Raw genomic sequence first — 18,727 nt, 5'->3', positions numbered from 1 at the left:
CAATTGCTTACTGTAATTTAGTTACTTGAATGATGACTACACCACAGGCTGCATATGAAATCCAATCTAAATTGTGCTGATATCAGTCTGCTCTGGCTTTGTTCCAGCGTAGTCTTTGCACTGACTGCTTTCATTTGAGTCTACAACCCCAAACTGTCAGCGGGCCTGAATTATCAGCATTAGAGCGTCTGGATGCTCTTGTCTGCAGTCACTGCTGCAGCCTCCTGTAGGAAAGCTTTCATTGAGTGATGACAATAAACTGTAATTACCATTATTGACAAACGCATCTTGTTGCTTTGCTGTAGATTTGTGTCTGGAAAGTCTTGCAAAATTAGCAATTAGGATTCCTTGTATAGAATGCTGCTGCTCATGCAGAGGGCATCGTGACGCCTGAGATTCAGTGACCCGACTCAACTAGAAATCAATACAGAGACATGCACTGTTTGGCATTTCATTCTGAGCAAAAGTCGGTGTTACCCCTCTTTTTGCTGTTTGTTTTATTTTCAAGCCTTTTACTCTTATAGTTGGATTTTTTTTTTTTTAAATCATCAATTCTCCTCTTTAAACGCTGCATTCTTGACATGGACATGCCATTGTATGTATTATGTTTGTCTGAAATTCATAGAGAAATTATGTCTGTTTAAAGTACATTTTCTCTATATCTCTATCTCTATCTCTATTTTGACAGGTTTTGATGTTTGAATGTATAATCATCTAAATGAAATATTCAGAAGTGACTGTAAAAATTGATTTTTCAACACAAGCTGAGTAGCTGCCCCCCCCCCCCCCCCCCCCCCCCCGCCCCCAATCTCTGGGTCCCACAATATGCTGTCACCATGGAAGCACAGTCACTGATGCGAACAGAGGGATTGAGAGGAACCAGAGGTACAAAGTGTAGCACATTTAGCTGTGGACGCGAAATAGCAACCTGGAATCTGAAAATGTAAAGCAGAATCTCAGTGGCAGACCTGTCCTTGCTATTCCCCGAGGGAGAGGCAGTGAGGTGGCTGCATGGAGGGGGCGACTGTCCCTGTCTATGATTAGTGACCACGGAAATGCTCTGGAAGAAGGAGAGGAGGTGGGGGAAACAGGGCGGGCTCTGATGGAGGAGGAGGAGGAGGAGGAGGAGGAGGAGGAGGAGGAGATGAAAATGCATTGCCTGTGCACAATTGGAGGCAGGAGGGAGTGAGGCAGCATCTGTGTGAGGCGAGAGAAAGAACCTGCATGGAATGGAGGAACAGGAATAGAGCATCACTGTCGCTGTCGTCAAGACCGCCACCGCCTCCACCATCAGCACCACTCTGGATTGTGTATTAATGGAGGAGACTTAGAGGTGGTATGTATGCAGTGTTTGCATCCTTGCTGTGTGGAATGGAAGCATTGCCTTGTAGAGGTCTGCAAGGTGAGGGTAGGCTGCATTCTTGGCTTGTGCGTGATGTTTACTAAATGTGTGTGATTTTTGCAGTTCCTTATTTCGTTTGAATAATGAGATTCATTTTTAGCTATACGCAGCCTATTCACTGAAATCTGTAACTGCGAATGCATGTAGCTTTACCAAAGTAGAGCAAGCTACCCAATTGGGATTTGAACCCTTAACCCAAGGCATGATTAAAGCCGTGCTCCAAAAGCTCAGCTGTATGTCCAATATACACAAAAGCTGTCTTTAATAACCACCATTCTTACTATTTATTTTCCAGCTCTGTGAGGCCAAAGGGAGCAGCTGAGTGGATCCAGTGCCACCTCTGATACGATGCTGAGAGCAGGAGGAGCAGCCACCTCTCTCGCACTGCTGCTGCTGTTGCCGTTGCTGTGCTGCTGCCACCTGTGCCACTCACTGCGTAAGTTTCCTAAGCACTGGGAATGCCTCATCAAATTACCACGGTGAAATGTACTGTCGTCAGTATGACAGATGGCATAGTCGAGGATAAGCTGGACTCTTGTGGATATGTAGAAACAGAGCACGAACAGGAAATTGGCAGATGGTCAGTGAAGAGTGAGGAGAGCTTGTCAAGTTCAGATCAAACAAAAAGTACTGGTGTCAGTGTGACTGCTTACCTTCTTACATTTTACAGTTTGATTTCCATTTTTTTTGGCAAATGATGAGTTTAGCTGCACAGAAAACATGATAACCAAATTCAGATTAGGGCTTGAAAAGTAAGAAAACTATGCAGCTCTTGAACAAGCAGCACCTTTTGTACTAGCTAATAAGTGAAAGACCACCTAAAATTTTAACTAAACATCTGCAATTTCTCCTAAAAACCAGAAACCCAATAGTCAAAAATTTGCAAAGAAAAGTTGGACTTCAGTCTCTAATTTTGAGAGGGAATAATTAAGCATGAGGTCTCTGTGCTACACAATGCAGAGTCAATAACCAAAAAACCAGGAAAACACAGCGAGCTAATGCTGTATTAGATGGGTGGGAAAGACGGGAAAGAATCTCCTGGTGTTCATTTGACAGCACAACTCAGAACAGTTGTGGGATGGCAGAGTTGTTAAGAATAGTGTGCATTAACAATATTACAGCATTTCAAAGAGTTTAACTTACTGGCTGAGACACTTTTGGCTGACCTGATGTTACGTGTTCATTCATTTTCTTGGTTATCAACCACTTCCCAATTATCATGAGCCAAGCCGGGTGTCAGCAAGCTTTCAGAAAAATTTGACTTTCCCAGTTGTATTTACAACTTGGATGTTGATGCAAACACTATCTACGATACCCACTTCAGTCACAGTCTGTTCACCGTGCTGCCATCTGGCCAGCGATACAGAAGTATCCTCTGCCTTGCAGAGGAGGACAAAAGCGGAGGACAAATTTCACCAATGCTTAGTGTGTGTTAGCATGTGTAGCAGTGTGTGACAAATAAAAAGGGGATTGTCCCTCTGATTTCTTCTTCTTCTAGCTCCTTTCCTCAGGCTGTGAGACCACTCTCCGCCCTAATTGTAATTATAATAATAATTGTTTTGTTAGTAGCATAAAGGGCCTATAGCTTGCATTTCATTTTACAGCCCTGTTGTAGAATGATAAATAAATGAACCTTGAAAGTTATAATTAAGGTAACTCCAACATGACATGAAAGCAAAAAGGCAGACTAAAGGTCATCAGAACATGGACAACAGCAACAGAACAGAATTTACACAACTCAATAAAGGAGGAAACTGAGAGCTATCCTTTATGCTGTGTACACTGAGGTGAATCAGGCACAACTGGCTGCACAAATGACTGGGTGAGGTGATGAGATGAAGCAGTAAACTCTGTAGCAACAGCTTGTGGGCAGGTGAGGAATGACAGGAGAGGGTTGTATGGGATGCATTAACTGTGTGCAATGTAGCAGGAGAGGAGGAAAGAGAGGGACCACTGTTACCACAACAGTGTGTATACTGTTGTGTGTGTGTGTGCATCTAGTGTACAATATACTTGTATACATGTATACAGCCTGTCCTTTATATGGATAGCATATTTATGCATACAGTTTGTTTGTATGTGTTTGAACCTTATGGGATTTCAGGATTGTTTCACCTTTTGCTGTACATTTTCTTGGTTTCCCTGTCTGCCATTGATGTTTTGCATGTTTGGCTCGTTGTATCAACATGTCATCTTCGTTTGCTCTCGCTGTAATGCCTCACCATCTGTGTGACAGCATACCACACATACATTATATATCCCATGTTTCATTTATGATGATTTGCTTTTTGTCACGCTTCCCACCGCAGATAGCAACAAGCGCTGACTGAGGTGTCCTTGAAAATGCAGGAATGAGTTACCATTAAAGATTAATTGCACTCCAGTATGAGGTGTAAATGAGCATTCTGTTTATCATCTTGCACATACATTATCTTTGTGCACTAGTATATTCCTGACTCTACACGACACTTAGCATACGCCAAAACAGATTAATGTAGAATCCAGCAGATTCTGCGGCTTGCCTTTCAGTCGAACAAGATGCTGGTGATAGTGAGGGAGAGGCTGAAGAGATGATGAATTTGCTTATCCCACAGTCATTACTGACTGAGGGTGCTGCAGCCTTGTTTTTATTGATCCACACACACTGAGAGGGTGACACCATGCCTTTGTCATCAGTCTTGTGGTAGATTTCCAGCCACATTCTCCATCCATAAATTGAGTTTATAACAGTGCTGGTGAATGATTTAATAGTGTAGGATGAAAGAAATTGTGTATAAGTCAAAATGAAATCAATATTTTCTACACTGTAGAGCTTGACTGTGATTAACACAGCCACGTAAGCCTGAGACAAAGTGATAGTTACACTCATCTTGTACCTGCACTTAAAGCTGCAGTAGGTAACTTGTATAAAAGTATTTTTTTTGTCATATTTGCTGAAACTGTCCCTTTGCCCAGACAGCAGTACATGAAACATGTAATCTGTGGCTCCATTGGTCCCACCTACTGCTCCTATTGCAATTTGCAAGAATCCACTGCACCCAAAACAAAACAACCAATCAGAGCCAGAGGAGCATCTGAGGGACTGTCTGACATCTGTCAATCACTACTCACACACTGCGAACCGCCCCCTCCCTCTGCTCATGCTGCTGGCTGCCGCTCAGTCAAACAGCTCTGTGAGCGGCGTCAGGAGGCTAGTGAAAGCTATGGCGGAGCAACAGCCACCTTCAAAGGAGAAACTGCCCATACCGCCGCTGCCAACAACAGCAGATACGGCTAAGACAACAAATAACCATAAAGCTAATATGGTGATTGTTACAGTAACACTCTGCAGCGCGTACAGTATGTTAGCAACTGTGATGTAGCGGCTGGACAGAGTTAGCTTGCTGCAGGGAGGAGGGTCTTGGAGGCAGGACATGAGTGCAGCGGAGAGGGAGGGGGAGTGACATGAAACTTGTGTTGGTTCAAATTTTCAGGCTGAGTCTGCTCTCTTCTCCATCTTACCTACTGCAGCTTGAATGTCATAACTACAGTACCTAGTCAGTACATGCCTTCATGCATGTATGAATATAAATAAAATAGTTTCTGCACACTTTTTTCAGCATTGTGCAGAAGCTAAAGGAAGCTCAAACTCAAATGAAATAGTGGTCAATCACTGACAGTTAGTAGCATATGGTTTTCATAGGCTTTCTGTCTTTTTCCCTAATGTATGTCTTTGTGTGCCAATCAATACCAACTGCCAATTTTGAAAGGTGAAAATTGGCACATTGTTACATGTCAGTCCAAGAAGTATTTTCACACATTTGACCTTTCCAACACATCGACACACTCCATTGTCCCACTTACAGTATCCTGTATTTACCTTTTATTACATTTACACTTATTCTCCCAAGATCCATTGGTAAGGAATGATTCTGTAATGATGGCCCATGATGTGAGAGTGCCTTCATTATTTACAATCACCAACGCATATGAGTCATAGTGCAAAACAGATAAACAGGCATATTAAAATCTTACTGTCGTGAATGAAGAAAGAACATGCTGCAAAAGGAAGTGGGCCAAATCTGCAATGCAATAACTGCTTTGCAGCTGTACTCTGGGATAATCACACGTGACAACATAAACATGAGAGTCCTTTGAGTCTCTTACTGTATATTGTTAGCTGGACAGAATTATGTTTAAATATGTTTGCTCTAGTTGACAGACATGCAGCCAAATGATAGAGTATAAAAACATACCGACCGACTCCTACCTACTGCTACATTTTTGTGTTTAATGGCTCCATTACTGAAACTTAACTGGATAAAGGTCACCTGCTATCTCTGTTGCTGATGGATGGCAGTTAGGTTACAAATCTAGTCATTTTAGCATTTATATTCAGGCTTTCACACATTATTTGTTTTAAGGATTCTTAATGCCATTGTATTTTCTGCATGTGTCTGGAACAAAGATTTGGTTTCTCTGCCTCTTGAAACAAAAGCTTTACCACAGAGGTCATACCCAGAAACTCTAGCCATAAACATTGTAGTAAGGTCAGAGAGGTGAATGCAGCGCTGTGTGAGATCAATGCTTGTAACAGAGCTTTTATCGAGCACGGATTCTACAAGGGACCACTGAATAAATCAAAGGACAAGTCAATGTTAATCTTTCAGTTCTTCTGTATTTCTTTCAGGGGTTCCAAAACTATCCTCCTACGCAAAAGCAGAGGACAAGCTGTTGAAATACCTCTTTGGAAACTACCAGAAATGGGTTCGTCCAGTGGAATACCTAAACCAAACGATCCGTGTGAAGTTTGGACTCGCCATCTCCCAGCTAGTTGACGTGGTGAGGATACAACAGCACTGGTTAATGATATTGTTGTATGAATGTGTGCCGCTGAGGTGTTGACTACAACACGCACATGTAAAACACAGTAGAGCTGAAAGACAGAATGCTAATTAAACTGTTGCTCAAAAAAAAACCAAAAAAACATTTCAACTCAAGAAATTCAAACATTGTTGTTTCACCATTCTAGGATGAGAAGAATCAGCGAATGACGACCAACGTGTGGATGAAACAGGCAAGTAGAGCTCGACATCAACTGATGCAACATCGCATTGTGTTACAAGTTGTTAGAGTATGGCTGTTAGTTTGAAACAACCCTTGCCTTACATGGCACAGCCAGTCAACCTCTATACACCCATTTTAATCTGACCTGGTGACATTTCACGGACAGGCCTTATCAGTCCTTTTGGCTGTGTGCCAAAGCACCGTTCTCCTCATGCCTCCTCCTCCTCCTCCTCACTCCTGCTCCTATCAGCCTTATTCATGGTCTTGGGCGTCCTCTCTGTCGTGCATCTTATAAATTATCCCCACACTCCAGGCTCTGCCATTCAGGTCAGCTGTCCGCTTCACTATGATGGATTACCATCATGCAAAAGGAGAGCTGGAAGGGCAGTGACCCCAGTGGTGATGTCTATCTATCATATTAGAGATCATTTGTCAAGTAGACATTTTGTAATTGGATATTATCTCTTTCATTTGGAGGTCATCTTTTTGATTTCGAAAAGGAATACTGAGTTAAAGCTTGTTTCTTACACTGGCTTACTGTCCAAACTGTTGTACCATAAAGTTCTTACCATTTAAATACAGCATGTCTATGCCAAGTCTGAAGTCTGACAGATTTGCTAGCAAACAATCTAGCAAGAGGAAGTTTTGCTGTATTAGCTTGAACATGTACCTTCTATGGAGACTGGAGCTTGGAGATATATTGTATGTTAAAGGAAACTGCTTATTTGCTTTCTTGCCAAGTGTAAAATGATAAGATTAATAGCACTCTCATGTCCTGGCAAAAAATAGGAAGCCATCACCAGCAGCTGGTTATCTTAGCACAAAAACTGGAAACGGGGGGAAACAGTTAGCTCTTAAACAAGTGAGATACAGTGTGTTAATTAGTGAGCTTTAGAGGTGCTGGTGAGCAGATTTTGTTACTGAAGAGCCAGGCCAGCCATTTTCCTCTGTGTCTGTGCTAAGCTAAGTTAGCCGAATTGCTGGCTGTAGCTTCTTTGCTTACAGGCATGAGTGTTATCAGTGTTTTTTCAAATGAGCATTTTTCTTCCCAAAGGTCAAACCTTTCCTTTCCAGTTTTTACTAACTTTCCATTTTTCCTTGATGTAGGAGTGGATTGACATGAAACTCAGATGGAACCCTGATGACTATCTGGGCATCACAATAATCCGAGTCCCATCTGACAGGATCTGGCTCCCTGATGTCGTACTGTATGATAAGTATGTGTCATTATATGTGGAAGGAAATGCCATGGATTTTGAAGGATTTTTAAAAACCTGTACAGATGAAAGTCTAATGAAAAAAATTTAAAAGCATAATGATGTGTTTCTCAATAAAATGCAACTATGTTAACCTCAAAAGAAGCATGCAGCTCTGCATGATATAGACATTCTGACAATGACTATAAAATAAGATGATGTAGTTAACAGGTTAACTTTTAGATGAATAAATGTCATTTCTTTTAACAGTTCAGATGGGCGTTTTGAGGGTACTGTCACCAAGGCTGTTGTTAAGTATGATGGAACCATTTCATGGACACCGCCAGCCAATTACAAGTCAGCCTGCACCATTGATGTCACCTTCTTCCCTTTTGACCTCCAGAACTGCTCAATGAAGTTTGGCTCTTGGACATATGATGGCTCACAGGTGAGTCTCTACTCCACAGTATGTGCACAGTACATTAGTGTCAGTCATGACCACCACTGATCAGCACTTCACTCTGTATTTCACAGGTGGACATCATTCTGGAGGACTTCCATGTGGACAAACAAGACTATTTTGACAATGGTGAATGGGAAATAGTGAAGGCCACGGGTAGCCGTAGTCTGAGGACAGACGGCAGCTCTTTCTATCCCACCATCACCTACTTCTTCATCATCCGCAGGCTGCCTCTTTTCTACACCCTCTTCCTCATCATCCCCTGCATTGGCCTGTCCTTCCTCACCATCCTCGTCTTCTATCTACCCTCCAACGGTGGCGAGAAGATCTCACTCTGCACCTCAGTCCTGGTGTCACTCACAGTTTTCCTCCTGGTCATTGAGGAAATCATCCCCTCCTCATCAAAGGCCATCCCTCTCATCGGGGAGTACTTGGTCTTCACCATGATCTTCGTCACACTGTCCATTATCATCACCGTCTTCGCCATCAACATCCACCATCGCTCTTCTTCGACACATAATGGCATGGCACCTTGGGTGAAGAGGATTTTCCTGCATCGGCTGCCAAAGCTGTTGTGCATGCGCAGCCATGTGGACCGTTACGCTACAACTGGAGCTGCCAGAGTGGGTATGATGAAGGGCTCTGTGCCTGAACTGACACCTCTCCTCTATACCAGACATAACCTACAAGCAGCCTTGGATTCTATTCGCTACATAACCATGCATGTGGTTAAAGAAAATGAGGTCAGAGAGGTGAGTATGTTGGATTTAGTGTATTTATACAACAATAGGAAGCAGTATAAACAGTCATTTTAGCCCTAACAACAAGTTATGACAAAGTCTGTAAAATTGTTTGTTAATCAATCACCACATAGATCAAAATCTGGCTTATTTATGTCTCTGTGCATAACTAGTCTTGACTTGCGCATCTTTTTTGTGTCAGGTCGTGCAAGACTGGAAGTTTGTCGCCCAGGTCCTGGACCGAATGTTTCTTTGGGCCTTCCTCCTGGTGTCGATCCTGGGCTCTGCTCTCCTCTTCATCCCGGTTATTTACAAATGGGCAAACATCATTGTCCCTAAGCATGCTGGAAGTACCCTCTAAGAACTGCAGTTCAATCAAACACAAATGGAAGCAAAGCACATTAACAGCTCGTTATGGGTCTTATTTGGGATTTGACAGACTGAGATACTGAGATTACCACTCAGATATGCCCTGCTTATCCACAGTCACTCTGCAAGCTACAGTTGTGCCAGAGATAAAGCTGCAGATTTGGGACCTTGTTTGCAGAGTATATATCGTTAGCGAGAGTTTGAATCCTGCACTTCTGAGTTTAAAGTTAAATGAAAAGACTCCATTGATGTACTACATGTGATAAGAAAATGCATTTTTTCCCACAGCTCACACATCAATAAATGTCAAGATATTCATTTCATTTGCTGGCATCATAGAGTTTAGATTTATAGAGATTTTTACATGGCAAGAACACATGTCCTCACAGGATCATTGTAGGATAAATGTCTCATTAACTACCCTTACATATACGTAAGGGCAGTTACAGTGATGAATACCAGTTCAGTTTAGTTCAGTTGAGCACCAATTTGTGGGTAATTATGTGGCAGCTCGCCACCAGATCAGCAGATACACACACAAGAAGGAGAAGAGCTTCAGTCTCATTTTACATTAGACTCTGTCTGCCTGTCTGCTATCAGTTACATTTAGAAAGATGGCTATTTTTTCTGTGGGGCATAATTCAAATAAATGTGATGATTCAGCTTTGCTTTTCTGTAATTCTAGTTTCACAAATCCCCTTTACGCATCATGGCATCAGTATCAGTCTGAAGAGATCTTAACGTTTCTGTAGAACACTCTCTTAGGTAAACATGAAATATGATCAAGAGCAAGGACAAAGGAGTGAGGATGGAAAAACACATTCCCTTGAATAAAAGACCTGTACCAGGACTTTTTAGCCTGCTCTCCATTAGAAGTGAAAACAGGTTCAGTAACAACAAAATCTGTCTCGCATACAGATTGCTCAAAATGATGTTGATCAGAGAAATGCAACAAATCGCCTTAGGTTCAACATTTTCAAGAACCAGGAAGACTCATTGTGCTGCAGTGGCTGAGCAGCACAGCCTTGGCTGAGCCTGCACTGCCCCCACATGTCCATATCTTCACATTACAGCTGAAAAACAACAACAACAAACAAGAAAAAAAACACACAAAAGAGGCACCATAAGCATGAGTGTGCTGGTGACTGTGGTGATAAATCAATGACATTCCAGTTTCAGTCACTATTATGGTAAATATAGAGATTGTAAAGAAAGATTATTTTAAAAAGAATAAGTGCAGGTAAAGAATGGCTTTTTGGGGGGAGATGAGACAAATAAAAGTAGGTCCAGATGAGTCCAGCAGAAGCTGCTGGTTTGTCAGGACTATTGGCTGCTGAACTGACGCACACAATACTACATACAGTATATGTATACATGTAAAAGTATGTATATATAGCTCTTTCACAAATGATCAAACTGGCTTTCAATCTTATTTGTGATTTTGTGTGAGCATGCCTTTGAAAATGCTCCTCTAATGAGAGCATGTCATTGACCTGAAATATGAAATACTGAACATGCTACTTAGAAGAAATACACTCAGATCAGAATTCACAGGAGGATGTGAAAATAAGCAGCTGTAGCACATTTCTGTTCACAGCTTCAACAAAGTGGCCACATTGTTGTCCATTCGTGAAGAAAAAAGCTTACCCATAATCCACTTGTGTAAGCATTCCTGGAATTTGTCTGGATTTATTCAGTGGTACCTTTGGTGTTTCACTCCAGCATCTGAGCACTTACATGCACGGAGCTTCCTCGAACAGGTGTGTTACAGATCAAATATGAGTTTTTTTGAATGTACTTAAATGTGTAATTTCACACTTAAATTTACCTTTTTATGTAAAAAATAACTAATTTCTAATGAATAATTTTAAAATTTAAAAACTAGTTTTCTTATGAATACTTTCTCATTCGTTTGTTTTTTCCATTTCAGGGAAAAGATGCCATGCCATGGATATGCAACTTTTCTTCTCCTATTATCTATCACGTTCTTGTCATGGAGAATTTCTCATGGAGGCAAGATTCTGGTTGTTCCCTTAGAGGGAAGCCACTGGGTGAACATGGACATCATGATCAAAGCACTGCACTCTCGAGGACACTCTATCGACGTTTTACGAACCAGTGAAAGCTGGTACATCCAGGACGACTCTCCACACTACAAGACAATCACAGTTCCTGTCGCTGAAGCTTTTAATCATGACTTTATTAAGCCGATTCTGGAAAAGATCATTGATATAGAAAGAGGAGAGAGCACAGTTTTGACTTTTGCCAGTTTGCAGGTTGAAATGTTTCATGCGATGTTTAACATACATAGAATGATGTCCGAAATGGCCGCTAGCATGTTTAAAGATAAAGACTTAATGAATAGTTTCAAGGAGAGTGAGTATGACCTGGTCCTTACTGACCCAGCATGGGGTGCAGGTATATTGTTGGCTCACGCTCTTAAACTGCCTCTTGTTTATAATGTGCGGTGGATAACTAGTGGAGAGGGACATTTGGCCATTGCGCCTTCTCCTTTGTCTTACATCCCAATAACTGGCTTAGGACTGACGGACAAAATGACTTTCATGCAACGGGTCAAAAATCTCATTTCTTACATCATTTGGCAAGCTCAGGACAGATTTATAATCAGCCCTCAGTATCAAGCTGTTTGTAATAAGTTCTTTGGCCCAGAAGTCAGATATAGTGACCTATTAAAGGGAGCAGACATTTGGCTCATGAGAGTGGACTTTGTGTTTGAGTTTCCTCGTCCCACCATGCCTAATGTTGTCTACATGGGTGGGTTCCAGTGTAAACCTGCCAAACCTTTACCTGAACACCTGGAGGAGTTTGTGCAGAGTTCTGGAGAACATGGAGTCATCATCATGTCTCTGGGGACTTTTGTGAGTGAACTTCCTGCTGATCTAGCAGATGAGATTGCAGCAGCTTTTGCCAAATTACCTCAGAAAGTCATCTGGAGTTATAAAGGAGGCAGACCAGCAACTCTGGGCAACAACACTTTAATAGTTGACTGGATGCCACAGAATGATCTTTTAGGACATCCCAAGATAAAACTATTTGTGGCTCATGGAGGAACAAATGGAGTTCAGGAGGCCCTTTATCATGGAGTCCCAGTTGTGGGTTTGCCCTTGTTTTTTGACCAATACGACAACCTGATGCGTCTGAAAGACAGAGGAGCAGCTAAGATTCTTACATTAGCCACAGTGGATAAAGACGACAACTTCTTGAAGGCCATACAGGAAGTCCTGCATGAGCCCTCCTACAGGATGAACATGCAGAGACTCTCCAGGCTGCACAGAGATCAGCCAATGAAGCCGCTGGATACCGCCCTCTTCTGGATAGAGTTTGTCATGAGACACAAAGGAGCAGCTCACCTGAGAACAGAGTCCTACAGACTGCCCTGGTATTCCTACCACTCTCTGGATGTAGCTCTGTTTTTTCTGGCTACTGCTGCAGTGATAACTTTTCTCCCACTTGTGGTTTTCAGATTTCTGTGTTTTGAGAAATGCTTGAAAAGTAAAACAAATTAAAAAATGACAAGACCCTCAACTGTATCCTGCTCTATTTATAGCTCAATTAAGTGAAAAGAGTCATTAAAAGTCATTTGTCTCACTAGTTTTGATTGTTTCATGATGAATCGGTAAAGCTGGTCCCAACAGCATCAATTAATACAACTGTCATGCAACAAAAACACAAAACTAAAACAGACACCCCATAGTCCACCTTTAGGTGCAGCAGAGGAATTATGCTTGGGTTACATATCTGAGCCTTCACTAAATAACAGGAATTTGTTCTTGTTCCAAGGAAGGACAGGGTGAAAACCAGACATGATCCATCCATATCTCTCCATTGTTTCAGGGTGGGAGGCTCCTTAAGATGCCAACATCCTGTCATTGCCTTGTCGCCTGCTACCATGATAGTTTTTAGTAAACGTATCTCTGTGATTCCTTAGATATGTGTCCTAAGTATAGAGAGAGGCAACAGAACTCAATATCAAATCTAATGGTGGCTTGACCAGAGATGATGATGGGACAAGACCAAAGATATGAGTGTGATCTGCCATTAAAGTGCTAACATTGTCTCCAGCATTGGTTCTGAAATCCTCCCACAGTTCTTCCCCCAGAAGGCTCTCCATACTTTGTGAGTTTGAACAGTCATACTGTAATTGTAGTAGTCATCTAGATGTGGATGATGAGTGCTCAGGTCCGGATGTCAGGATGCTGGTTTGATGCTTGGTTCATATCTTGCCCCCTTGTATCTGAAAACTTCCTCACAGAAAAACAAACCCATTGATTCTGGATATCAAACGTGTCTTTGATGTTGGTCGGGCAGCCCAGCAGAGATTGTGCAGGTCTGCTGATAAGTCTGTTTTCAATGCAGGCTGCTAATGCCGCAGACATTAACTATAAGACATTTTTTAGATGAACAGCAGGTAATATGGGGGCTAGTTTTTCCTCCCAAAGAAATTATTGGTATGTTAGACCTCACACTTTCAGAATGGAAAATTACAGTGAACAACTTTGAGAGAACATGGCAGCAAAACTAAACAAAAAAAACTTAACATGGCTCACAGAGAAAGCTATTGACAGCAACGCGCACATCTGTTCCCTGTTTTTGATGACAAAGTAGTAACTCCATTCTTTCCATCAGCTTCTCTCTTGTATTTCCCACGGGAGTTGCAGCAGTAATGAGAGAGAGGAGGAAAGCAGCAGTGACAAATATACTGGATGCTCCTCTTGATTGGTAGCTCATCAGCTGAAGAACACGGGAAGCCATTACAGTCAGTGCTACTGATGGAGTGTCTCTCTTATCAGATAAGGTCACTGAACTCTTTGGTTGAACTTTCACAAGGTTACTGATTAGACAGTATCTAATCATGACAAAAGGGAAAATAAAGACAGAGGGTCCAGGTATGAGATGCAATTCATTATGTTTGATTAATATTGGGCTTTACACTGTGTTTGATTACACCTGCAACTCATACACAGACCCTACTCCATGAAACTTGCACTATTACTAAAACAAAGACTCTCTCTCTCAAAAAAAAGAGATCACTCTTTTGCTGCTAAGAGTTATCACTAAAACCGCTGATGTTCAGAATCAAGATTTAAAAAAAGTACAAGATTAACAAATGAAAAATAGTTCTTTTGATAATGGCAGGATTTAACATTTCCATTTATGGTTTACAAAATAAAACTCTGATCTCCTCAGATAGTATCATCATAATATTCTCCAATAATTCACAAATAACAGCCAAGCAGCTACAACAGTAAATCATGTTTATACAATGCTGCATCGGTATGAACAACCTAATGAAATATATAATCATCTAAGAGTCACACATTGTTTCCAGTACCAGTACTTCCACTGTTCACCTTTTCTACATCAGTACACTTTCCTGAAAATACTTTAGTATCTTGCATTAAGCAGGATTTTTAATGCAGGGCTTTCACTTGTACAGGAGTATTTTTATATTGTTGTACTTGTACTTTTGCTTATGTAAAGGAGTCGATACAGTTGAACAGTTTATCTTCTTCTTAAACCATATGCATCTTCAGTATATCAAAATACAATGCAAATGTGTGATTTAAAATTATGTTGGTGTCAAAATCAGCTATTTATTTAGCTTTTAATTCTACTAGCATGTGCTTTACATGTGTGGACAGTGGAAACAACAAAGAACAAGCATGTCTGATTAAATGCAGGACGAGGAAGTATCTGTTTTCTACACTTGTTAATGCAAAGCAAATCCAATCAATGCAACAACACTCACTTGATTACTGGTAACAAATTGTGGTAGATTTTATACAAAATGGCAGAAACAAAGAATTTAATCCTTCTGCAACAAAGAAAGGATGCATGTAACAATGAGATGTATGAGGACTTCTTTATACCTTCTGCGATGAGGAGCAGTTCCTTCTGCAGCTATATTCACCTATGCTAAACATGAACATTACCTGACTGTCATGGGACACAGACTGAACAAAACAGGCATAAATCATAGTTATGTAGTTAACTGACGGTAGTATCGGCTGAGCGCTGGATCTGGTTTTTTTCTCCGTGTGGACGTGGTATAAAAACATTGTTGACTTGGTCTCTCAGGTGGATCATCTGTGGTTGAGAGGTTCACAGTTAAATAGTGGGCTCTGCGTGATCTGCTCTTTGGCACCCACACATTTCTTTCTTGGTTGTTTCAGATCTTTTTCTATCACCCGTCTCATGAGAAACTTAGCTCTTGTGAGTCAGAAAGTCTGCCACAAAATGCTATTCTCATCTGCCCTGCTGCTGCAAATGAAGATGTGGATTTCCTGTAATATACACTGAACTCACTCACAGTAAAACCTGCTCATCTCAATTTTCCGTCCTTGTTATCTTGTTGCATCTAAACACCAAGAACAAATGGTGCATTCAGTGAATGACACTATTTCACCTCGCCAACGGTATTTTAGTCAATATGTACTCATTGTAAAGACAGCTGGGCATTTTACACTACCTTTAGCATTTAAAATTTGTCAGTTGGCACACACGTGATCACATCATCGTAGTCCTTCCCTGTCTCATCTGCATGTAAGAAAACAAAGTCATCTGTGTGACCTTCAACAAGCTTTGAAAACTACTTCTGTGGTAGCACATCACTCACCTGCAACACTGTACACTCCCTCACAATCATCAGAATAAGGGTCCTCAGTATCCACGGCATTATGGCATCTGGGAAAATGTTGGCAAGAATAAAAATAATAATAGTCATGTCTTTATGTTAAGAATGACACTATAAAAGATGTTGTTACATTTCTTCAGAGAAAAATCTGAATCTGAAAGATTACACAAAATTAATTTCGCTTCTCTTTTCTCAAAATGAACTGTAAAAGTAAAGTTTTTAAATATGAATCAGTTCATATCTGAATTTTTCATTGCAGGTCAATTTCCTTTAGCAAATTCCATCATTTCTCATGTGGTTCAAAATATTAAAGCTCGCTAATATAACACGGTGAAGCATATCTCACTCACCACCAGTTAAAAAGTAACACTGAAGTAATAGTTTGTATTGAAATTAATTTAGATTCTTACACTTCTTCCTCCTCCATGCTGAAAGAGTCTTCTGATAATTGAAAAAGAAAAGATTGCACAAAGGAGAGAAAAGAGAAATACATTTATTTTTCTGCATTGTCCTTTGAATTACGCTAATCAACAGTTTATTACAATAGTTTCACTTTTCTGAAGAAAGTCACAGTGACCATAAGACATGCAGTGATACAAATCATTCTTAAGGGATTATAATGACCACATGCACGGATCAGCTCTCTCATGCATTTTAGGTTTTGGCAGAAAATATTTTAAGTCGGTAGAAAATGTAAAAAAAAATAAATAAAAGATAGTTATCGTTGTTCCTGTTACTGTTATTTTGATTATATTTTCTTTTTAACTCATCGGAGGAAATGTCATTATAATCCCCCTAGAGTTTGCCCTTACTGTAATTCCATTTTCAACATACCATCCAGTGCTTCCAGATCCTCTCCCTCTGGCTGCTCCTGCTGTTCCTCCAGCATGACAGTGTTTGTCTGCGGACTCACCGCACTGTGCGAAACAAACACAATTCAAACTTTAATGAACTCAGCATTGTCTGACTGTCCATTTGTGCATCAAGTACGAAAACCCCGAATGACTAGCTGTCGATGAGCCTATGTTAATTTGGCAATGCCCTTAAATTCATCAGACAGCATCAGTCAGATTGGATTAACACTCACCATGGATTGCACAGAGCTGAAATAGAAAATAAAGAGAATTTTGAAGTGAAACAAACCATGCATGCTATACTAAGAAAATACATTCAGATTGTACAGGACAACCACAAGTGACGCTTACTACAACATTTACAGTCTGAAATTGAGCAATTTTGACTTGTGACTGATCATCTGACCTCTTTTGTTGATCCACCACAGACACAGCAATAATAACATCATGGTTATCGCTTCACAACACAAAATTGCCCGGAAAAACAAACTCTCTGGAAAGCAAAACAGACACGTCAGCCCCAATATAATGAACATGACTGTCTTTCAAGTATTATCATCTCAAACAAAAAATCTGAATAACTCCATTTGTTCCATATTTCTCCGTTGCACTTTGTAATTATGACCAGCTGACACGCTCACCTTTGACCCTGAGTAATACTGTGTTATTTCCATAGAGTGTTTTCTCATGCTCTTGGATGCATTTAGATGGCAGCACCATGCAGCTGTAATCACCCGAATCCCTCGTGACGGCGCCCTTGATGGTGAAAGTTGCCTCCCTCCGCATGACATTAAATGCTTGCACTTGGAGGATGCTCTCGTTCCTCATGAGGTAAGAGCAGATGAACTGACATTCATCGAATGTTTGCAGGGTGCCAGAAACGGTACATCTCAACTTAACATCATCTCCCTCATGGACAGTGGACGGTCCAGCTAGTGAAATATCTGCAGGGAGAAAATTGGCTGTGTGGCAGAGGAACAACATGAGTGGAGGGCACTAACATTAACATAGCGTTTTGACAGGAATGAAAATCCTTACCTATAACGACAATCTGAATGATGTTGAATCCTCTCTTGGCTACTCTGGAAAACGAGTAATCCTTTATGGAGTAAACACAGCTGTAACTTCCACTGTAATTAAGACCAACCTTGTGTATGGTAAGGGTGGAATCTGGATTTGACTTCCGTCTTTCTTTTTTTATTACGAGGCCATCCTTACATATATAAAAATAAACCATGGCATCTGTCATGGACCCAAATATGCTGCAGGTTAGATAAAGGTCACTGTTCTCGCTTAAAGTTTTCTGCTGAACCAGCATCCTCGCAGGAAAAATATCTGCATCGCTGTCTGGTTGAGGGAGACTGGAGACTGGTCTGTCTGGAGACAGACATTGATAAATGATACAATGCAAAACCATTACATTGAGAACGCAGCACATGGATGTCGTCTAATGATCAAAAGCTCACCATTAGCTTGGCTTGTGACCAGATTTGCGAAAGCACCTTGAAGAAAAGAAAAAAGCAAAATTGGTCCTTCTTCTTTATACTTGCACACAAAGTTCACTCAATTATAAATACAATTAGCATGAAACATATCAGTTGTCATTGTACTTACACAGAAGAACGGTGATTATTTTCATGATTACAAGCAGTGTGACACCCAAAGACAGTCTCCACAGCACCATGTCAAACCTTGCACAGGCAGTTGTTCACTCCTACACAGCTAGATGAGTGAATTTGTAGTAACTATAATGAACCACTTCCTGTACATTCTGTGGCGCCTTGTGACATTTGAACACTTGATCACCAGTTTGACATTGCCCATGCATGCTTTTATCGAGCATTTGTCCTTGTACATCTTTATAACTTTTGTTCCTTTTCCCCTGTTTGAAGTCAGTTTCTGCAGGACGTCGCCTCTCAAAAGGACACATCAGAGAATATTCACTGACACCTGCAAAAGCTCATTTATTTTGTACATCATACAGCATATCTGTTTGGGAGATCTC

At 40.9% G+C, this 18,727-nt stretch overlaps 2 protein-coding genes across 2 annotated transcripts; both read left to right on the top strand.

The window, feature by feature from the left end:
• The first annotated feature begins 899 nt into the window (after positions 1–899).
• On the top strand, positions 900–10,289 carry chrna5 (cholinergic receptor, nicotinic, alpha 5). The gene is made up of 8 exons (XM_070959229.1): positions 900–1,336; positions 1,698–1,838; positions 6,072–6,223; positions 6,414–6,458; positions 7,556–7,665; positions 7,915–8,092; positions 8,179–8,856; positions 9,047–10,289. Exons 2-8 carry the CDS (start codon positions 1,751–1,753, stop codon positions 9,203–9,205), a joined length of 1,410 nt encoding a protein of 469 aa, XP_070815330.1. The 5' UTR covers positions 900–1,336; positions 1,698–1,750; the 3' UTR covers positions 9,206–10,289.
• Positions 10,290–10,814: 525 nt separating this feature from the next.
• Positions 10,815–12,759, top strand: LOC139335345 (UDP-glucuronosyltransferase 2A1-like). Its single transcript, XM_070968906.1, has 2 exons — positions 10,815–10,973; positions 11,144–12,759. The coding sequence occupies exons 1-2, from the start codon at positions 10,951–10,953 to the stop codon at positions 12,738–12,740; spliced, it is 1,620 nt and encodes a 539-aa protein (XP_070825007.1). The 5' UTR covers positions 10,815–10,950; the 3' UTR covers positions 12,741–12,759.
• The last annotated feature ends 5,968 nt before the right edge of the window (positions 12,760–18,727 follow it).

This window comes from Chaetodon trifascialis, chromosome 1 (assembly GCF_039877785.1).
Source record: "Chaetodon trifascialis isolate fChaTrf1 chromosome 1, fChaTrf1.hap1, whole genome shotgun sequence".
In the NCBI taxonomy this organism is placed as follows: Eukaryota; Metazoa; Chordata; class Actinopteri; order Chaetodontiformes; family Chaetodontidae; genus Chaetodon; species Chaetodon trifascialis.
This window is presented reverse-complemented; position numbering and strand designations above follow the sequence as displayed.